Source organism: Lissotriton helveticus, chromosome 3_2 (assembly GCF_964261635.1).
Source record: "Lissotriton helveticus chromosome 3_2, aLisHel1.1, whole genome shotgun sequence".
NCBI lineage: Eukaryota > Metazoa > Chordata > Amphibia > Caudata > Salamandridae > Lissotriton > Lissotriton helveticus.
The window spans coordinates 88133057-88150815 of record NC_136062.1 but is presented as its reverse complement, the minus strand read 5'-3'; the positions used below and the strand labels follow the sequence as shown (position 1 = coordinate 88150815).

The 17759-nt window shown below is 45.8% G+C and overlaps 1 protein-coding gene across 4 annotated transcripts in view; it reads left to right on the top strand.

Moving 5' to 3' along the window:
• ATOSA (atos homolog A) overlaps positions 1 to 17759 on the top strand; it is a 481732-nt gene that overhangs the window by 450030 nt on the left and 13943 nt on the right. For all 4 annotated transcript variants that reach the window (XM_078684847.1, XM_078684850.1, XM_078684848.1 and 1 more), the window contains one exon: positions 1641 to 1840. In XM_078684847.1, coding sequence (XP_078540973.1) covers positions 1641 to 1840 — 200 coding nt within the window. The remainder of the gene's footprint in view (positions 1 to 1640; positions 1841 to 17759) is intronic.

The window sequence follows — 17759 nt, the reverse complement described above, 5'->3', positions numbered from 1 at the left end:
AAAAATGTATCCGTTTTACCTTAAGATGGTTGCTCGAGGCAAAGCACATTGTACTTTGTTTTTTGTAAATTTTATGTTTCTTTGAGTAAGTTTTATCTTGTTTTTATTTTAAAACAGGCTAATATTCACCTCAACAGAGCAGCTTTTATCTTTTTATTCTTTGCCAAATCTGCGGATATTGTATCTAACTGCAACCTACATACAAAGGGCTGAGTCGGGACCCAAGAGACACCCAGGGAGAAAACGAACATACTAGAGATAACCAATTAGAGGCCGAATTACAGGGTTAGATCTTGTGCTTCAATAGAATGACGGACATCGAGATGCCCATTGTAGCTTGGAAATAGTAGGCAGATGAAGCTGGTGGGGGGGACGGTGAGAGGGAGGGAGGAAGGGAGGAAGGGAGGAGGAATTGGGAACGGGGAGTTTGGAAACATGATTTTTCCAGTTATGGAAAAAATTGCTTGAACTAGATGTAAACAGATTATATAACGTGAGCTAAGATGCAGAATATGTTGTACTACATTGCTCAACATAAGAATGACTGTAAACAGAATCATGTCTGAAGAAAATAATAAAGAAATGTATTAGAAAAACTACATCCAAAGGGCTATTAGGCAGAGGGCCCCTATAACTATGTAAGAACCATACATTTGTATTCCGTTTGATTTTTTGATGTCTGGTAATCGCAATTCCATTTGCGTAGTTTTATGATGTGATGAAATGTTTTAATCTTTAATTTGCCATGTGTTTGTACTCTCTTTTATGTTCATTGATGTGATTGAATAAAGATAAATTGAATGATTGGTTGTTAAATTACATTTCAGTAGCACACATCTACTGCTGCTGGTATGGCTGTCTATAACTTCTGGCCATTTTTGTTGCAAACATGAACTTGAGTCCATTGTTTGGAGAGGTATGCCCGATATGAGAAGTTATTGTAGTGCATGAGGTTCAGAGGCTAACGAGGATACTTTACTGTTTTACCTGCCTTTGTTCATCTAGGCTATATTAACCAAACCAACTCTAGTGAGTGATTCAACGTAGAAGCACGGGTGAGAACATGTCATTTGTGCGAGGTAGTCATGAAAAGAGACAATAACAGTACCTAACGCCAAACACGCACGTGATAACTTCTTGTGACTGGGTAGATGGTAGTGTGCGAGTTGGGGTGGAAAAGTTACCCACTGTACCTTGGTGAAGATTTTGGCATACCGAGCCTTTGTGACTCTGGTGTAACAAATAATTTTGTGTGATTTGCTAGTGAGAGAGCATTAAGGTAAATCCTTTTAAGGATGTTGGTCTTGATTTCAGTATTTAATCACATTTTGACAATTATTGTATGTAGGTTCTGAACTTCTGTATGAGACGTGTACTTCTGGTATCGTACACTTCCAATAAATGTATTTATCTGAAAATGTGAATTCCTCTGCCATCCCCAAATTGGTAAAATTAATGCCGCATAACGTTGCCAACAGAAATACATAATGTGAACCTACCGGAAAAGATATATTTAATCGTTTGTCCCTTCGTCCAAAAGATTACTTTTTCTTGTACAACTTTGTTCCTGTTATTTAAGTTAAAAATCATTATTGTACAGAGGCATTATGAAAAAATAATTATAATTTGTCACTTTTCAGACCTTATTTAATCCCAACAAGACTGTGGTGAAAATGTTTGTTGTTATATATGACTTACGAGACATGCCAGCCAATCAACAAACATTCCTACGACAAAGAACATTTTCTGTTCCTGTAAAAAAAGAAATTAATGGAAACATCAGTGAAGAAAATATTTTGCAGATTGAAGAAAAGACGTTACGCTACCTCATACATCTGAGGTAATTGACAATAATAGAGTGGGGGTATTAAATGTTATGTACAGGTGCTATGCAGCTCATGACTGGGGTTACTTCATTTAAATGTAAGTTTTGTTTACGTTTTCGATTTGCACATGAAAATACAAAACGGAATTTCAGTTTTGGTGTCAGCTTCCTTTATTTAAAAATATGCACTGTGTCTGCAAAGAGGATCTCTAACCCCTAATTGGCATCAATTCTTCCCAACAAGGTGCCTGTGATTAAACTTTAAAGAATATAGTCCAGCCCTGCCAAGTACCATGAATCAGGCGTTAGACTAATGTATTTCAGTGTGCTGGTCTGCATCACTGACTGAAATGCAAAATCGCACCGTGACTGAGCTGCAGTAGCAGCCTCAGGTGCGCCCTGCTCCTAGCGGGCTATAGGGGCTGGCTCTTGATCTGCTTTCAGCTCTGTCTGCTACAATGTATTGTAACTAACACAGGACACACTCCCGCCCGGACCAGGCACTGCGCAGCATTACTGACGTCACAGGAATTATTGCCCAATAGCTGAGCTCCTGACTAAGACACTTAATTCTGAGAGACACTTTATTAGGTGGGTTGAGTCACGGGTTATCCAGAATTGGGGTATCTTTCATAGATTCACATGCCTGAATCATTCCCTGTCGCCGAGGCGGGAGTCCCACGGTAACAATAAATACAAAAGCAGTGCCTTAGTAAGAAACTGTAGTAGGCTGACAAGACAATAGGCCCAAAAAGGCCCAAGGCTTACTAGCCTATCTACCTCATTATATGAAAAGAACTGAAAAATAGTTCCAACCAATCAGATGCCAGCACCCTCTAGAACCTTCCCAGAAGAGGCAGCTCTCCTCAGATTTTCTCCGCACGTCGTGTGGAAGGGAGTCTCCCTGAGTGCCTACTCAGGTTTTCTTCTTTTTCTCTTCAGGATGTCTGAAAAGAAAGCTCTCTTCAAAGCTTGCAGGACCTGTGATAAAAAGAGGGTCCATGTAGATGATCCGCATAAAGACTGCATCTACTGTCTACATCCTAACCATGTTGTTAAGGATTGTAGGATTTGTAGAACCTTCCCTGCCAAAACCATCAGGGACAGGGAGGCAAGGGTTCTTTTATGGCTCAAATCATCTTCTACAGATGAGGAGGACAGAGCCTCTACTTCCAGCAAAAGAGCCAGATCCAAGGACAGCTCTTCTCCTGAGGGGAGGAAACATCACAAATCCTCTCATAGAGCTTCAGATCACACAAGGAGGTTGTCTTCTCCTCCTTCTGGATCGCCTTTATCTCCGCCTTCAGAGTCTTCCAAATCTTCAGCTACAAAAACAGTGAGTAAAGCCCAGATCAAGACTATTTCTCTGGTGTCTTCTCACACAGTTTCTGTGACCTCTTCTACTTCAAGTACTTCATCTACGGTCTCTACAAGAGCTATAACCTCTCCTATTGTGTCTTCAAAAACTTCTACTACAAAGAAGTCTTCTGGGACTCTTCTGTCACTCCTTCATCTAAATTGCAGTTGACGTCAATCCCATCGACGACGGGTCCTTCATCTACAAAGTCATCGTCGACGAAAACCCTGTGGACATCTAAGTCATCGTCGACCAAGAGTCCGTCGACGGCAAAGATATCGTCGATAAAGAGCCCGTCGACGGCAGTCCCATCAATGAAGAGCCCGTCGAAGACAAGCCCGTCGATGGTAGTCCCTTCGACGAAGAGCCCATCGACAGCGGCCCCGTCGACGACAGCCTTGTCGACGACAAGGCTGTCAAGGGCAGCCTCGTCGACGAAGATTCCATCGACGGCAGCCCCGTCGACGACGATTCCGTCGACGACGAGCCAGTCGACGAAGATTCCATCGACAACATCATTGTCAATGGCTCAGTTGTCTATTACACCTTTGGTCAAGACGCCCCTGTCAACGAAGAGTCCATTAATGACCAGAAGTCCACCTGCGAGAACTTATTCAGCGATTCCACAGGTATCTCAAGCGTCGCCTGTTACGTACACCCATTTTCAACTAAAAACATACCATAGGCAAGACTATACTAATATATCTCCGTTGTTACCATCACACATCTTGGAGACATATGTAGAAGAAGAGGAATCTGATGAGGATGATGGGGGGAAGAAGGTCTTTTTGGGATTGCACGCCACCCTTCAGAGTTGCGCATAAAATGACAGGAAGAAGATGAAGAGGAAGACTACCAGGAACATTTATCAAGAAGACTTGTCTACGCCATATCATAGACAGTCACATAAGGTTCCACGTTCGGACGAAACAAGTCATCTTCCCCCATCTCTGATCCAAGATTTGCAGGCCATGTTGGCTGATTATCGGCAGAGGTTTCCGACTACTCCAATTTTACCTACCATGCCAGCGGTTACACCTGCGCCACCAATAGAAGATCTTTCTTCTCCGAGACACCCTGTAGAAGCTATACCACAAGGGGGTCAGGATACTTCATCATCAGATGAGGATGAAAGAGAGGAAGGTGAATTGCCTAATGATAATGTACCTGGGGATCCTTGGGATCAATATATAATCCCCATGCCTTCACCTACTATGCCGCAACCCTCTGATTCACCTCCGGAGGATATTGGCGGCTTTCATAACATTATGCAACGGGCTACAACTTCCGGTCACTATCGAACAATCTGATTGTGTTCTTCACGACTTTAAACAAGGTTATAGAAAAATCACCAGAGCAATACCGATCATAGATTTTATTTGGAAGGAAGGTCTTAAGATAATGAAGACACCTGCCTCAATACGCGCGGTCCTTCCTCGAATTGAAAAGAAATATCGAGCACCACCAGACACTCCATCTTGCCTTGTGGGACACCCGCGTCCGGACTCTGTAATTTCGCAGGCTGCACAGCAGAGGTAAAAAAATCCATCCACCCCAATCTCACCAGATAAAGAGGGTAGACAATTGGATTTGATAGGCAACATTTTTTCCATCAATGCTGCTTCATACATCAAGGCAGCAAACTCTCTAGCAATCTTAGCACGTTAGGACTACCGGATGTGGTCAGAGTTATCTGAATTCTTAGAACTTATACCTGAAGATCGCCAGCAGGAAGCACGGAGAATAGTGCTCGAAGGGGAACGGGCGGCATCAGAAATTGACTGCGCCTTAGACATTTCTAATACTAATTTTCGGAAGCTAGCGGGGCTGCTGTTCTCAGACGCCGGGGATGGCTCAAAGCAACCTCTTTTAGACCTGAGGTACAGACTAAAATACTGGACATGGCTTACGATGGTGAGTCACTATTTGGTAAACATATAGATGATGCTTTGCTGACCATCAAGACAGATACGGACACGGCTAAATCGCTGGGTATCCTACAGTATAAAAGAGGATCTTTTAGAGGATCAAGAGGTTGTGGTTTTTCCTCTAGAGGAAATTACCACAATCAACAAAACAGGCAATACCAATCTCAATATAAGCAGCCTTATTACCAGTCCTCTTACAGGCAGTCATCTTCAAGCAATTTCTCTCGTCAGGGCAGACGACAACTGTCAAATAATCAAGGCCGTGACTCAAATAAAAGACAATGAGCTTTGCCGGACGCCAGTCAATTCTTCTCCCCTCCCTGTGGGCGCAAAGATCTCAGCCTTTTTCCTACAGTGGCAGCACATCACATCAGATCAGTGGGTCCTCGACCTTGTTCAAGGAGGTCACACTCTAGAGTTCTTAAGGAAGCCACCTACGACCCCGCCCAAGGGTCCCCCTCCCTCTCGTCTTCACTTACTGTTCAGAGAAGCTTTAAACATGTTCCGCAAGAATGCGATAGAAAAAGTTCCAAACTCACAAAAAGGGAAAGGATTCTACTCTTGCTTCTTTCTTATAAGGAGAAAATCGGGGGAGTGGTGCCCGATTCTCGACTTGCGCAAACTCAACAAGTTTCTGAAGAAGCAGAGGTTTTTTGAATGGTGACGCTGGCAGATGTGTTGAGCTGTCTCAACGAAGGGGACTTTATGGCTTCTCTAGACATGGAAGACGCTTACTTCCATATCCCTGTACATCCCAAACATCGCAAATACCTAAGGTTCACAGTGGCTGGCGTCCACTTTCAATTCAAGGTGCTCCTGTTCGGACTGAAATCGGCACCGAGAATATTCACAAAGTGCCTAGCTCCAGTCTCTGCCACTCTGAGGTCTCGGGGTATTCAAGTCTTCCCATACCTCGACGACTGGCTGATCAAAGGACCATCAAAGCAGGCTACGAGACAGGTTGTCAAAAGTTGCCTTTATCTATTCTCAAATCTGGGACTCGCGTTCAATGCAAACAAGTCACAGTTGCAACCTCTCCAAGTTCCAACTTTTCTGGGAGCAATACTAGACACCAAACAGTGCAAGGCGTTCTTGTCAGAGGATCGTCAGAACAAGTTACAAAGCCTGGCAAAGGTAATTTAAAGAAGAAAGTCAGTTTCTGTCCGAACATTTGCTTCTCTTCTTGGTATGTGCTCTTCGGCGATCAGCTTAGTCCCGCTTGTGAGGCTCAGGATGAGACCTCTGCAGGAAGAGCTGCACCGGCAATGGCAACAGGCCAGAGGGTCATTCGACGATTCCATAAAGGTTACCTCACAAATGATACATTCTCTTCACTGGTGGTCAAAAAGAAGCAATCTATCTCCGGGTCTCACGTTCCTGAATACTCCCCCAGAGTTTGCCCTGACCACAGATGCATCCATGGAAGGTTGGGGAGGACATCTCCAAGACCTTCAAATTCAAGGACTATGGCCTCAACAATTTCAGCAGAAGTACATCAACATTCTCGAACTATGAGCCATCTTTCTTTCTCTGCAGGCATTCCTCCCGAGAATCGCAAACTCTTCAGTGCTGGTGCGTACGGACAATACCACCAGCATGTATTACATCAACAAGCAGAGGGGAACGAGGTCTCTCTCCCTATCGCAGGAAGCTCAAGAGATGTGGGAGTAGGTTATAAAACATGGCATAACCCTCAGAGCAGAGCATGTCAAGGGAATTCAGAATTCTCTGGCCGACAATCTCAGCAGATCTCTCGCAGGATGTCACGAGTGGGAGTTGGAGCAAGAGCGGGTGAAGAGGATCTTCCGGATGTGGGGCACGCCAACCCTAGATCTGTTTGCAACACAACAGAACAGCAAATGCCTTTATTACGCCAGCAGATTTCCTCAACGGGGATCAAGAGGGAATGCCCTATCCATGCGATGGTCAGGGATTTATGCGTACACTTTTCCCACGATACCATTGATGCCGAGGGTTCTGCAAAAAATGAAGAGGGAACATTGCAGTCTCATCCTAATTGCACCTTGCTGGCCGAGGCAGTATTGGTTCCAAGAGTTATTCTGTTGTCACAACAGCATCCTGTTCGTCTAAAGCCAACACTCACAATGCTGACGAGAGAGAGAGGTCAGATTCTACACCCGGATCCACAGTCGCTTCACTTGCACGCCTGGCTCCTGACTTCTTAGAATTTAAGGATCTCAACATTTCTCAGGACTGTAGAGATATTCTATCTAAAGCCCGTGCTCAAAGCACTATCAAGACATATCGCTTTAAATGGAAGCGTTTTTGTCATTGGTGTGAAACAAATAATGTTCATCCACTCCAGGCTCCACCAGAAGATATCCTTCCGTACTTACTATCCTTAGCTAAAGCAGGTCTAGTATTCTCATCTATCAAAGTCCATCTCGCTGCGATTTCTAGATTCACACAGAGTCCTAACACACCATCACTATGTTCTTCGTCACTTATCAAACAATTTTTAAAAGGCCTTTTTTGAGCTTTTCCTCCAATTCGACCTCCACCTCCGGATTGGATCTCAATACCGTTTTATCTCAATTAATAAGGAGGCCATTTGAGCCAATTCACAAGGCCGAGCTCAAGTTCTTAACCTGAAAGGTGGCACTTTTATTAGATCTCACTTTGACCCGGAGGGTTAGTGAAATCCAGGCTTTCACAATTTCGGAACCTTTTCTGCATTTCACTAAAGATTACGTCCCGTTACGAACAAATCCAAAATTAATTCCTAAAGTACCGTCTCAATTCCATCTAAACCAACCTGTAAAGCTGAAAACCTTCTTCCCGAATCCAGTTACACCGGCGGAAAAGGCTTTGCACTCTCTTGACGTAAAACATTGCTTGAAGTTCTACCTTCAAAAGACTAAGGATATCAGACTATCTAATCAGTTGTTGGTTGCTTATGGTCAAGCCACATTAGTACAAGCCGTGACAAAAGCAACTGTAGCCAGATGGCTGTCTTCTGTCATACAATTTTGCCATGATAAAGCCAACAAACCTTTGCACAGAAAGGTCAAAGCACATTCCACCAGAACTATGTCTGCTTCTACCGCCTTATTTGCTGGGGTCACATTGGAAAATATTTGTCGCGCTGCAACATGGAAGAATGTCCAAGCATTCACAAAGCACTACTGCTTACAGTCTGCATCGCAGGACGATGCAGCAGTGGGACAAGCTGTTCTTCAACATCTCCTTCATTAAGGTTAGACTTTTAAATGTCTTTCACATTGCATTTATGATGTTTAAGTATGATCATATTTACTGTAATGTTTCTAGTTGTCAAATATTGTTTTAATATGCAGTATGTTAAATGGCTATAACTATTTAATTTCAGAAGATTTTGCATGGGCATGTATTTACATATTCTAGTGCTCTATAACCTTCCGGATGTGTGGGGGATATGTAGATTTACGCTTTGTCTCCCACCTTCCGCAAACGACATTATTAGGCTTACTGCTTGCTATTCTGATTCAGGCATGTGAATCTATGAAAGATACCCCAATACTGGATAAGAAAATAAGTTACTTACCTGTAACTACAGTTATCCAGTATTGGTATCTTTCATAGATTCACATGCACCCACACTCCTCCCCGACAGGGCAGTTCCCTAATGGGAATACATACTTCTCACTTGTGCTAAGGAAAATCTGAGGAGAGCTGCCTCTGCTGGGAAGGTTCTAGCGGGTGCTGGCATGTGATTGGCTGGAATTATTTTTCAGTTCTTGTCATATAATGTGGTAGATAGGCTACTAAGCTTTGTGCCTTTTTGGGCCTATTGTCTTGTCAGCCTACTACAGTTTCTTACTAAGGCACTGCTTTTGTATTTATTGTTACCGTGGGACTCCCGCCTCGGCGACAGGGAATGATTCAGGCATGTGAATCTATCAAAGATACCAATACTGGATAACTGTAGTTACAGGTAAGTAACTTATTTTCATCAGTGCTACTGGCTACCGCGGGGTGCGCCGGCAGCATTTCAAATTTCTTTAACAACATTTGTCAGGGTAGGCAATTGAATGTCCGTGCACCTCCTTCTTGCTGCTCGCACCACGCCACTATGAATGAGGATTGGTTACCGCAACCCGGTGCCACATCAGAACCACAGAGTCAGGCCGGGTGGTGTTGGTTGGGTAAACAGCCATTACAACAAGGCTGTTACCCCACAAGTCATTACATTGCATGCGATGTAACAACACGTAGCCATTACTACACACACCATTACATCACATGTGCTTTTACAACGCATGCAATGTAATGGCTTTCCACATCGTTGTGAGGAAACTGAGGCTGTTCAGTTTCCTCACCACGACGTGCACCGCCCCTCAGATGGCACTGGAACCAGGAGAGAGAGGTAAGCTGTATTGTGCTTGGGGTGGGGGTTACTTTTTAAGGGTTTAGGGTAGTGTTGAAGTAGTGTCGTAATGTTTGTTTAGTGTAGGTTTGTGTTTTAGGATTTAGGGTAGTGTCCGGGGTCGTGCAGGGTAGTGGTATAGTGTAGGGGCTGGACTGGGGGTACGGTCATGCTGGGGATAGTGTTTTAGAGTTTAGGCTAGTGTTGTGGTGTTTATGTAGGGTAGTGTTTTTGGGTTTAGGGTAGTGTCGGGGGGGGGGGTCGTGTAGGGTCGTGTTAAAGTGTAGGAGCCGTACTGGTGGTCCTGCAGGGGGGTAGTGTTTTAGGATTTAGGGTAGTGTTGTGGTGTTTGTGTATGGTTGTGTTTTAGGTTTTAGGGTAGTTTCGGGGTCTTGCAGGGTAGTGTTGGAGTGTAGGGATCCGACTGGGGGTGGGAAGGGGGTAGTGCTGGGGTTAGTGTTTAAGGGTAGTGTTGTGGTGTTTGTGTAGTGTAGCATAGTGTTTTAGGGTAGTGTCGGGTGTCGTGCACAGTAGTGCAGTATTATTGATGGGAGAGGTCGGGGGAGGGTCATACAGTGGTACTTGGGGTGTAGGGTAGGGTGGAGTCATTTACCTTGCAAACGTTTACCATGAGTATACCTTTACCACGCATGCCTTTGGTTTGAAATGGCATGCGTGGTGGAGGCATAGTCGTGGTAATATTTTGTGTTGTAATGGTGGTCGTTGTAATTGACATTGCGTAGTAAGACCCACGTTGTAATGGCATGCGTGGAATTGCTATTCAATGTAATGAGTCCTATTCGTTGATTGTCGCGCCGGCCTGGGAGTCTACAATATAAGTCTTTGCGGGCTGGCCTCCTCGTTGGGTGCCTGCCTGTTGCAGTGCAGGCTCGCCTCGAGAAGTAAGTGCCTGAGAGTGAGTGAGCATTATTAGTCTGTCCAAAGTAAACTTGCACTTGTGCTATATCTGTTATTTATTTGATTTTTAAAGACTAAAGCCACACTGGTGCATAACTCTATTTTACATGAGTTGTTTAGAAATCGATCAGTATTCCTTTGCAGCCAGTAATGTTGGGGAGTGGGGCATGAATGAACAGCCCGATAGGGAGCGGTTTCAATGTAAATGTTTAATTACTAATAGATCGGAGTCCCGTGGGGGAACCAGCCCACTTAAAGCCCCGACTTGCATTGTCTTTACCCTCTGTGCCCCAAGCGCCTCATGCTGTGCAATAGTACATAAGTTCCTTTTTAGCCATGACCCCTCTGTCCGTGTACCTGAACCCATCACCAAGTGCCTCTCGCACAACCCGCGGCGATAGCTCATCCCTGCCGAGACAAGCCGCGAAGAAGAATGTTCGGAGATCGGTGAAAAAATATTGGGATATCGCTGTCTAGAAGATAAAGGAAGGAATTAGGGTCCCGGCTCTTTGCTGAGGTTCACATTTTATGTTGACAAGGTTTCAAGGAGCGCACACGATAAAAACACCACTTGCCTGCTCTCCAGCCAATGAAGTTCGGTTACTGGGTGTGTTCCCTTTGTGCCTGTGTAATGTATAGCAGAAACGACAGAGACTAAATTCAAATTAGAAATAAGTCACGATATCCTCTTGTTGCACTGACTTACTATACTATGAAAATTAGCTTTTGCTGGCGCAGTCACTTTGCTCAAATGGGTGTAATTTCTGATATTTATGTTTCCCTCGTCTTCACTGCTTGATTTTGCTCGTGAGAAAGTGTCACTCATCGTCGTTGAAATGTCACTCATAATTACACTTAAATTAGAAAAATGTCACACATAGCAATCTGAAACCTAGGCAGCTATGATAGTTCTAGTTGAAGCTGGCCTCTACTGCATACACATCATGTTCTAAGTCATACCATGTCACGAGAGAAGGTTGGGCATTCCGAATATAATGTTTTTAGTTACGTCACTGGGCACGAATATTGGATGAAAGACCACGACTGTTTGAAATTCACAATCATGACATGGGGTTTACAGGCAGCCCTGATTATCATTCCTAGATAGGGTGATCAACTGGCATGGGTGCAAATTTAGGACAGTGAGTGCAAAAATTCAGGACAAAGGGTCAAAATTCAGGACAAAAATTCAGGACAGAAGGTCAGAATGCAGGACGAAAATTTGGGACAAAAGGTATGTTTTGCATACACATCAGAGGAAGGCACGCAATAGTGCATAAGTAAATGGACAACCAACACAAGCACAAGTCAAAATAAGTTTCTTTTAGGTTGAGAGAACCTTTTACTCACTGCATCTGTTGTGTATGCGAGTGAAACACACTTGCGTTTGGATATTTAAAAAAAAAGTGAAGAAAAAAATCTAAGCTGAAGGCTTCTCAGATCTTACATGCCCCCTCTCCCACACTGAAAAAACTGTTCCGAAATGTCGTCACAGGGCAGAGAGGCTCATTATAATTCTGTATGTGATATTTAGGCCATCATACAGAATGATAATGGGCCTGATAGCAGTATGTGCCAGGTCGGGGAGGGGCTGCTGCAGGCCACAGATCACAGCAGGAGCACGAGCTGGCCTCTGCTGTGAGAGTTACAGGCTGCTTGCTGGGGGCAGCTCACGCCAATGTCTCAAATTACGGACAAAAGGCATCCGTGGAAGAAACCCTTACGGACAACGGACAAGGCCCAAATTACGGGCACTCCGTGAAATTTACGGACGGTTGGTCACCCTATTCCTAGAAGCCCTGTCTTTCAGTGACGCCAGGTACTTGCAAAGTTTTCAAAGTATAGATATATTCTTCCGTAGGCCTCAGATTTCTTTCATACAGCTTCCCCCAGCAAGGTTGTCCAGCATGACTCGAAAGGAGGTCAGCATTGTCCAGAAAGGAATAATCCCTTTGTTTATGACCATTAAATAACTTATCTCCAGCTCAGGACCTTGGCAACATCTGTTGCTTGAACATAGCTGTTTGTGTGTAGACACGGGTTCATGATAAAGGCTCTAGATAGATATCATGGAACAACAATGCAAGCTGTTATTGTGGCTATGTAAGAGATGAGCACTAGTTTATGTTCTAGAGCTCATGTGAGGCCTGGGTGGGGGATTCTCCTAAGCCTTCCATGGTGTCTGCAGGGTTGGAGTAGGGGTGATAATCTCAAGTCCATAGTTCCTGCAGTCAGTTTTTTCCAGTGCCCGGTGTCTCCATCTGTGATGGGGAACTTTGTTCATGGGTGGAGTTCTGGGCTGCACTGGCATACTTACTCTGAGCGACACCAAAACTGCAACCACTCAGAAGATTCCCCCAACTCCTGGGCCATCAACACAGCTTCTCATCTCCTCCCTTGACCATCTACCCGTCTCGCAGGGGATACTCTCTCTCCTCTCCTACTGTGCAGGCTGCTCGGTCCAACAACACTCACAGCAGTGACTCTGCTGTTCCCATGGTGTGGTTCAATTTGTGTTCCTTTCTGGATGTATCTCTAAACATTTATTTCACTTTGCTTCATCATGGGTTCTCTAACAGATCTTTAATGTTCCACTTGCACCTAAATCGGCGTTGTCCGTGATTGGCACCCATCTTCCACGGTGTAGGCGTGGGAGGGGTAGAAGGACTCATACACTTACTTTCCGTCTTGATTGCCGGGGCTGCTTTCTCCCAATCTGCTGTTAGTTGGAGATTACAACTGCATTTACATTCGTTGGGGATGGGCAACTAGTGCTACCACTGCAGATTCCGGATCCAGCAATTGTGTCCACACTCCCTATCAAACTAAAGTAGCAGAAAATATCTCACTGAGATCAGCTTAGATTTTGCACGGGGTGGGAGGAGATTTACTGACTTCTAAGAGTACATAGTTCCTTCGACTTTTTTTTGTGAATGCATCTATGTACATCAATGTGGTCTGAATAAGAGGGCCCTAGAGGCACAATGTATTTATCTGCTATTGCCATACATTTTCATTTCTAAATTCCCAGTCAACTACTTTCCCAGAGTAAGTATTGAATAGAGCAACAGCGTCCACACGCAGTTTAGCTGCCAGCTCAAACACACAAGATAATTGGATCCTGGAGAGTGGCTGTGAGCAGGCAACTGCACAAATCTTACTCTTTTCAGCAGACTAGATTAAAATGAAAAAGAAGACCCCTGCTAGATGTTTCGTCACCCTGGACATTTCACTGCCTACTTCCCAATATGTTGCATATTTTAAATCCATTTTGAATACCTCTTGAGGTGCGGAGTCCCCAGTTTGGGCAATTGACCGGTCTTGTTTTATTTATACAGATTTTATGACCTGCAAATGCAGTTTCAAACTGCGTTGCTCTTCAGGTGCATGTTAGGTGGGATCCATATGTAATTCCCAGTTGTGACAGTCTTGGCCACACCTGTTCTTTCCTACCCTTAATTAGGTCCCACAAAACCTGAGAAATCCTAAAATATAACATATACTGAAAGACTTTAAGCCAAAATGAAAGCTCAGCCAACTCAACCCAGTGGCTAAGTACCCAGCATTGTGTGCATTTTGTCTTAAAGCACTGGTGTCCTATTTTTAGCAGCAGCCTTCAAGAGAGGGTGTCATTCGGATCCCATTTGAGTTGGATTGCATACTTCTATTTCTTGTAGCTGAGGTCTCGTTTCTGAAAGTGCTCCTGATGGTTGTCTACATTGCTTTAGGTCTCATGTTACCAATTCTGCTTTTATTCTTTTTTGCCTAAAAATGCATTTTCCTTTTGCAAGTGCACTTGCCGAACACAATCCCAATTAATTTTTATTGGCAAGGAATCATCTAAGAGACAGGAGTCAAAGGGTACTTAATCATTTAATTGACTCTAGGCAGAGGACAGTCAGTTGTGAGTTGCCAGAGGAATCAGTGCTATGGTCTATTCTTGATGTTTTAATTAGAAATGTTAGAATGGCCTGGCTGGAAAGCATTGCCTCATCGCAGATATCACTAATGCCAGTAATGGAGTTGATACCCCTGAGTTGGTAGTGACGATAAAGGGGAGATTTCACAACAATTACAGCGTGGTATGTAAAATGGCATCTGCTTTCAAGATGGTAAAGTGCAACATCTCTAAAAGCAGCGCTTGAGTAATTTAAAGAATTAACTGCTCAAGTATTACCTTCACTTTATCACAGATCGGGCATGAGCAACGCATTCAGTCCATGCTTTGTTTGTTGCGTTCTGGCACTTATATAAAAAACAAAACTAAAAAGGTTTAGAATGCAAAAAAAATGGGTCAAGATAAACTACTCATGCCTAACCTTGGACTGCATGAAACATATATTAATGGGTGCACACACATTCGTGCTATATTGGTAAAAAAAAAACCAATAACTGTACATTAAGAAGGATATTGCTAGTGACCTTGGAGTTCCGTGACTTTATAAAGGCATTCGGCCTGTGGCCTGTCACCAGCAATGTTGGTGACAGACCCGCATTTGGTTTGCCTCAGGTGCCTTGAGTGAGACCACAATGCCAAGACATGCGAGGATTGCCGAACTATGCTTCCAAAGGTACTGAAGGAGGCTTTCTCAAGCTCTCCTCCGTCTGACGTCAAATGACTCTGCAACGCTCTGGATCTCAGTGGCGAGGAAGGTTCCCGAGATCGTTCGTAAAGTTGTATCCAAGGCGCTTATTGTTCCACTCGAAATTGTCGGGGTAGTATGGTTAGTCCCACAAAAAAAAGAAGAAATCAAAGGGGTCTTCGACTTTGCAGCTCAAGTCTAAGGACGAGTCGTGGGACCGTCAGCACTCGAAGCCTACCTCTGTGATGTAGTCTGTGCCTGGGCCGCCTCCGCACCTTCCCGAGTCTGCTGGAGTGACCCCTGCCCAACTGAAAGAAATGTATGAGGCCACGCACTTAATGTTTGAGTGGCCTGACCTCTCTGGAGCACCATCTAGCCCCACGATCTCTTGGTCTTCAGCTAACGATTCGCCCTTGGTGTCAGTCGGGCCCCAGAAAACCATTGATAGATCCAGAGCAGCACCGCTCAAATGACTTCAACCTTCCTTGGCACCTACTCCAGTGCCGACCACCCCAATGCCATTGAAGGCCAATGGTGGCACCGCCCCCATCATCCTTCCCAACTCCGATACGGAGCCGGATGGGTGTCGTCCAATGCTGGGTCCGGCGCCGACCAGGGGCAGACTCCCTATATTGGGTCCAGTGCCTTATTACTATGACAGGCCTGGATTGGGTGATGAGTGGGAGGGCTCTGTGATCTCTTATGGCTCTCAAACAGAAGATTTTAACGACAGCTAGTTTGAGGATCTGGCAGGTGGCTGGACACCTTCCCAGACACTGGCCTGGTCTCTCCTCCTACCATGGCTATGGAGGAGGGTGCCTTATTTGCTGTGCTGGTGCGGAGGCAGCTGAGGTCTTGGGCCTTATGCTGTCCTCAGTGGCAGTTAATAAAAACGTCTTGATGAGAGTTGCTTCAGCCGGGAGTTGCCCCCACCGAACCATTACTCCTACTTAATGAAGCCCTTACGGAGGTCCTTCTTGAGGCCTGGTCCAAGCTCTGGAGAGGGGTGCCTGTGCTTAGGACAATTGACCATTCCCTTGCCCCAGGGGACCACCGTGTTCGAGGCATGTGGGCTGCTAAATTCATATCTGATGCATAGATCGCCGCCTAGTGTTGGGTCCGGATGATTGCACATTGTTGTCCTGGAAGAGTCTTCGAAGTATCACGAGATAGGTGGCTCCTCCCCTGGACTACAGTGCGCATGGGCATCGGCTCCATCCCCAGATTGTTTTTTTCCGCCATTGGGTTCGGATGTGATTTCGTCGGCTCCCTGTCGGAATCGAAAAACCTTCCTTCTCAAGGCCAAAAGGCCTTCGGTATTCGCGTCGGTATTGTATGCGAACGGTCCCGAGCATCGTCTGACTCTTCCGGTCAGATTTCAGCGAAGTGGTTTACCCTTCGCGCATCGAGGCCCTGTACTCGCAGCAAGACCCCGATGGCTTCATCATGGAACGGAGCCCGTTCAAGCGCTGCCCCGTGTGTGGGTCCAAATATCCACACATCGACGTGCATCCAGTTTGTAATAGATGTCTTTCGCCGGACCACGACGAAGACAACTGCATGGCCTTCTCCAAATTCAGGTCAAAGAAGACGCTCAAGCATCGGCGCGCGGCGCGACTTGAGGCCTTCCACGCAGCCCCGGCACCCGACGACATATTCGACGACCCCGCAGAAGAAGGCCACGGCCATCAACTTCAGATCTCACCACCATCGACGGAGGTCGAGGCGGATCCAGAGGAATACATCGAAGGACAGAGCCAAGACCTTGAATACGTCGAGGAGGTAGGGGACGACGAAGAAGTCTATGGGGCCGCGGAAGATAGCTCAGAGGACGAGCTATGCCCCGAAAGTTACTCGACTCAGGCTCCGGTCACGGGATCGCCACTCGGCCTTACCCTCGACCCTGCACCGATATCCCCAGCCCCGCCTTCGGGCCCGGCTACGGATACACCGGAGGAGCCACCGTTGCGCGTATCGAAACCGCAACTATTGCTGTCGACGGCGCCTAAAATGGCCGACATCACGCCGAAAACGAAACCGAAACCTTCGGTCTTTACGGCTCCGAAAATGGCCGCCGACTCAGCAAAAGCGAAACCGAAACTTGCGGCTTCCACAACAGCTAAAATGGCCGACGTCCCGTCCAAGCCAGCAAAGCCGACTCCGTCTTCAACTCCGTCAGCTTCAAGCCACACGAAGTCCAAGAAGACTGTCGACACATCGGCGCCACAAACGGTGGCTAAGGACAAGTCCTCAAAGAAGGTCGTCCATCCCGCCTTGGCGCCTAAGGCCCAAGATCCGACGACCGGAGCCGCTACTCATCGGCACACGGATGCCGGGTCGGCATCGCCGGCGTCGGCGCCTACACCGACCGCAAAGCAGCGTCCCGTGGGTGGCCAAGAATCATCGGTGGCCACTTCTGCTACGCCGAAGTCCTCCGAAGCAGACAAACATGAAGCATCGGTTACCAAACCCTCGGCTTCTTTTACAAAACAGGTCACCGACTCCCTCAAGAGAATTCGGGAGAAAGCACAGACGTCAACGTCTACCGCATCATCGGATCCGACACTGGTGAACATACCGGCGAAGTCGTCCACCAAGCTTCTCTACGTCCTGCCACCAAAGGTGGCGCCCAAAGCGTTTGTGGCCAAGACGGTGTCGAAGAACACCGGCACGTCGGAATATTAAACGCCCAGTCCCAATTTGCAGCGGCCAAAGGCGTCAGGGGACAATTTAGAGCATTACATCGATGCCAACACAGGGAAATTGACACTTTATAAAAGAA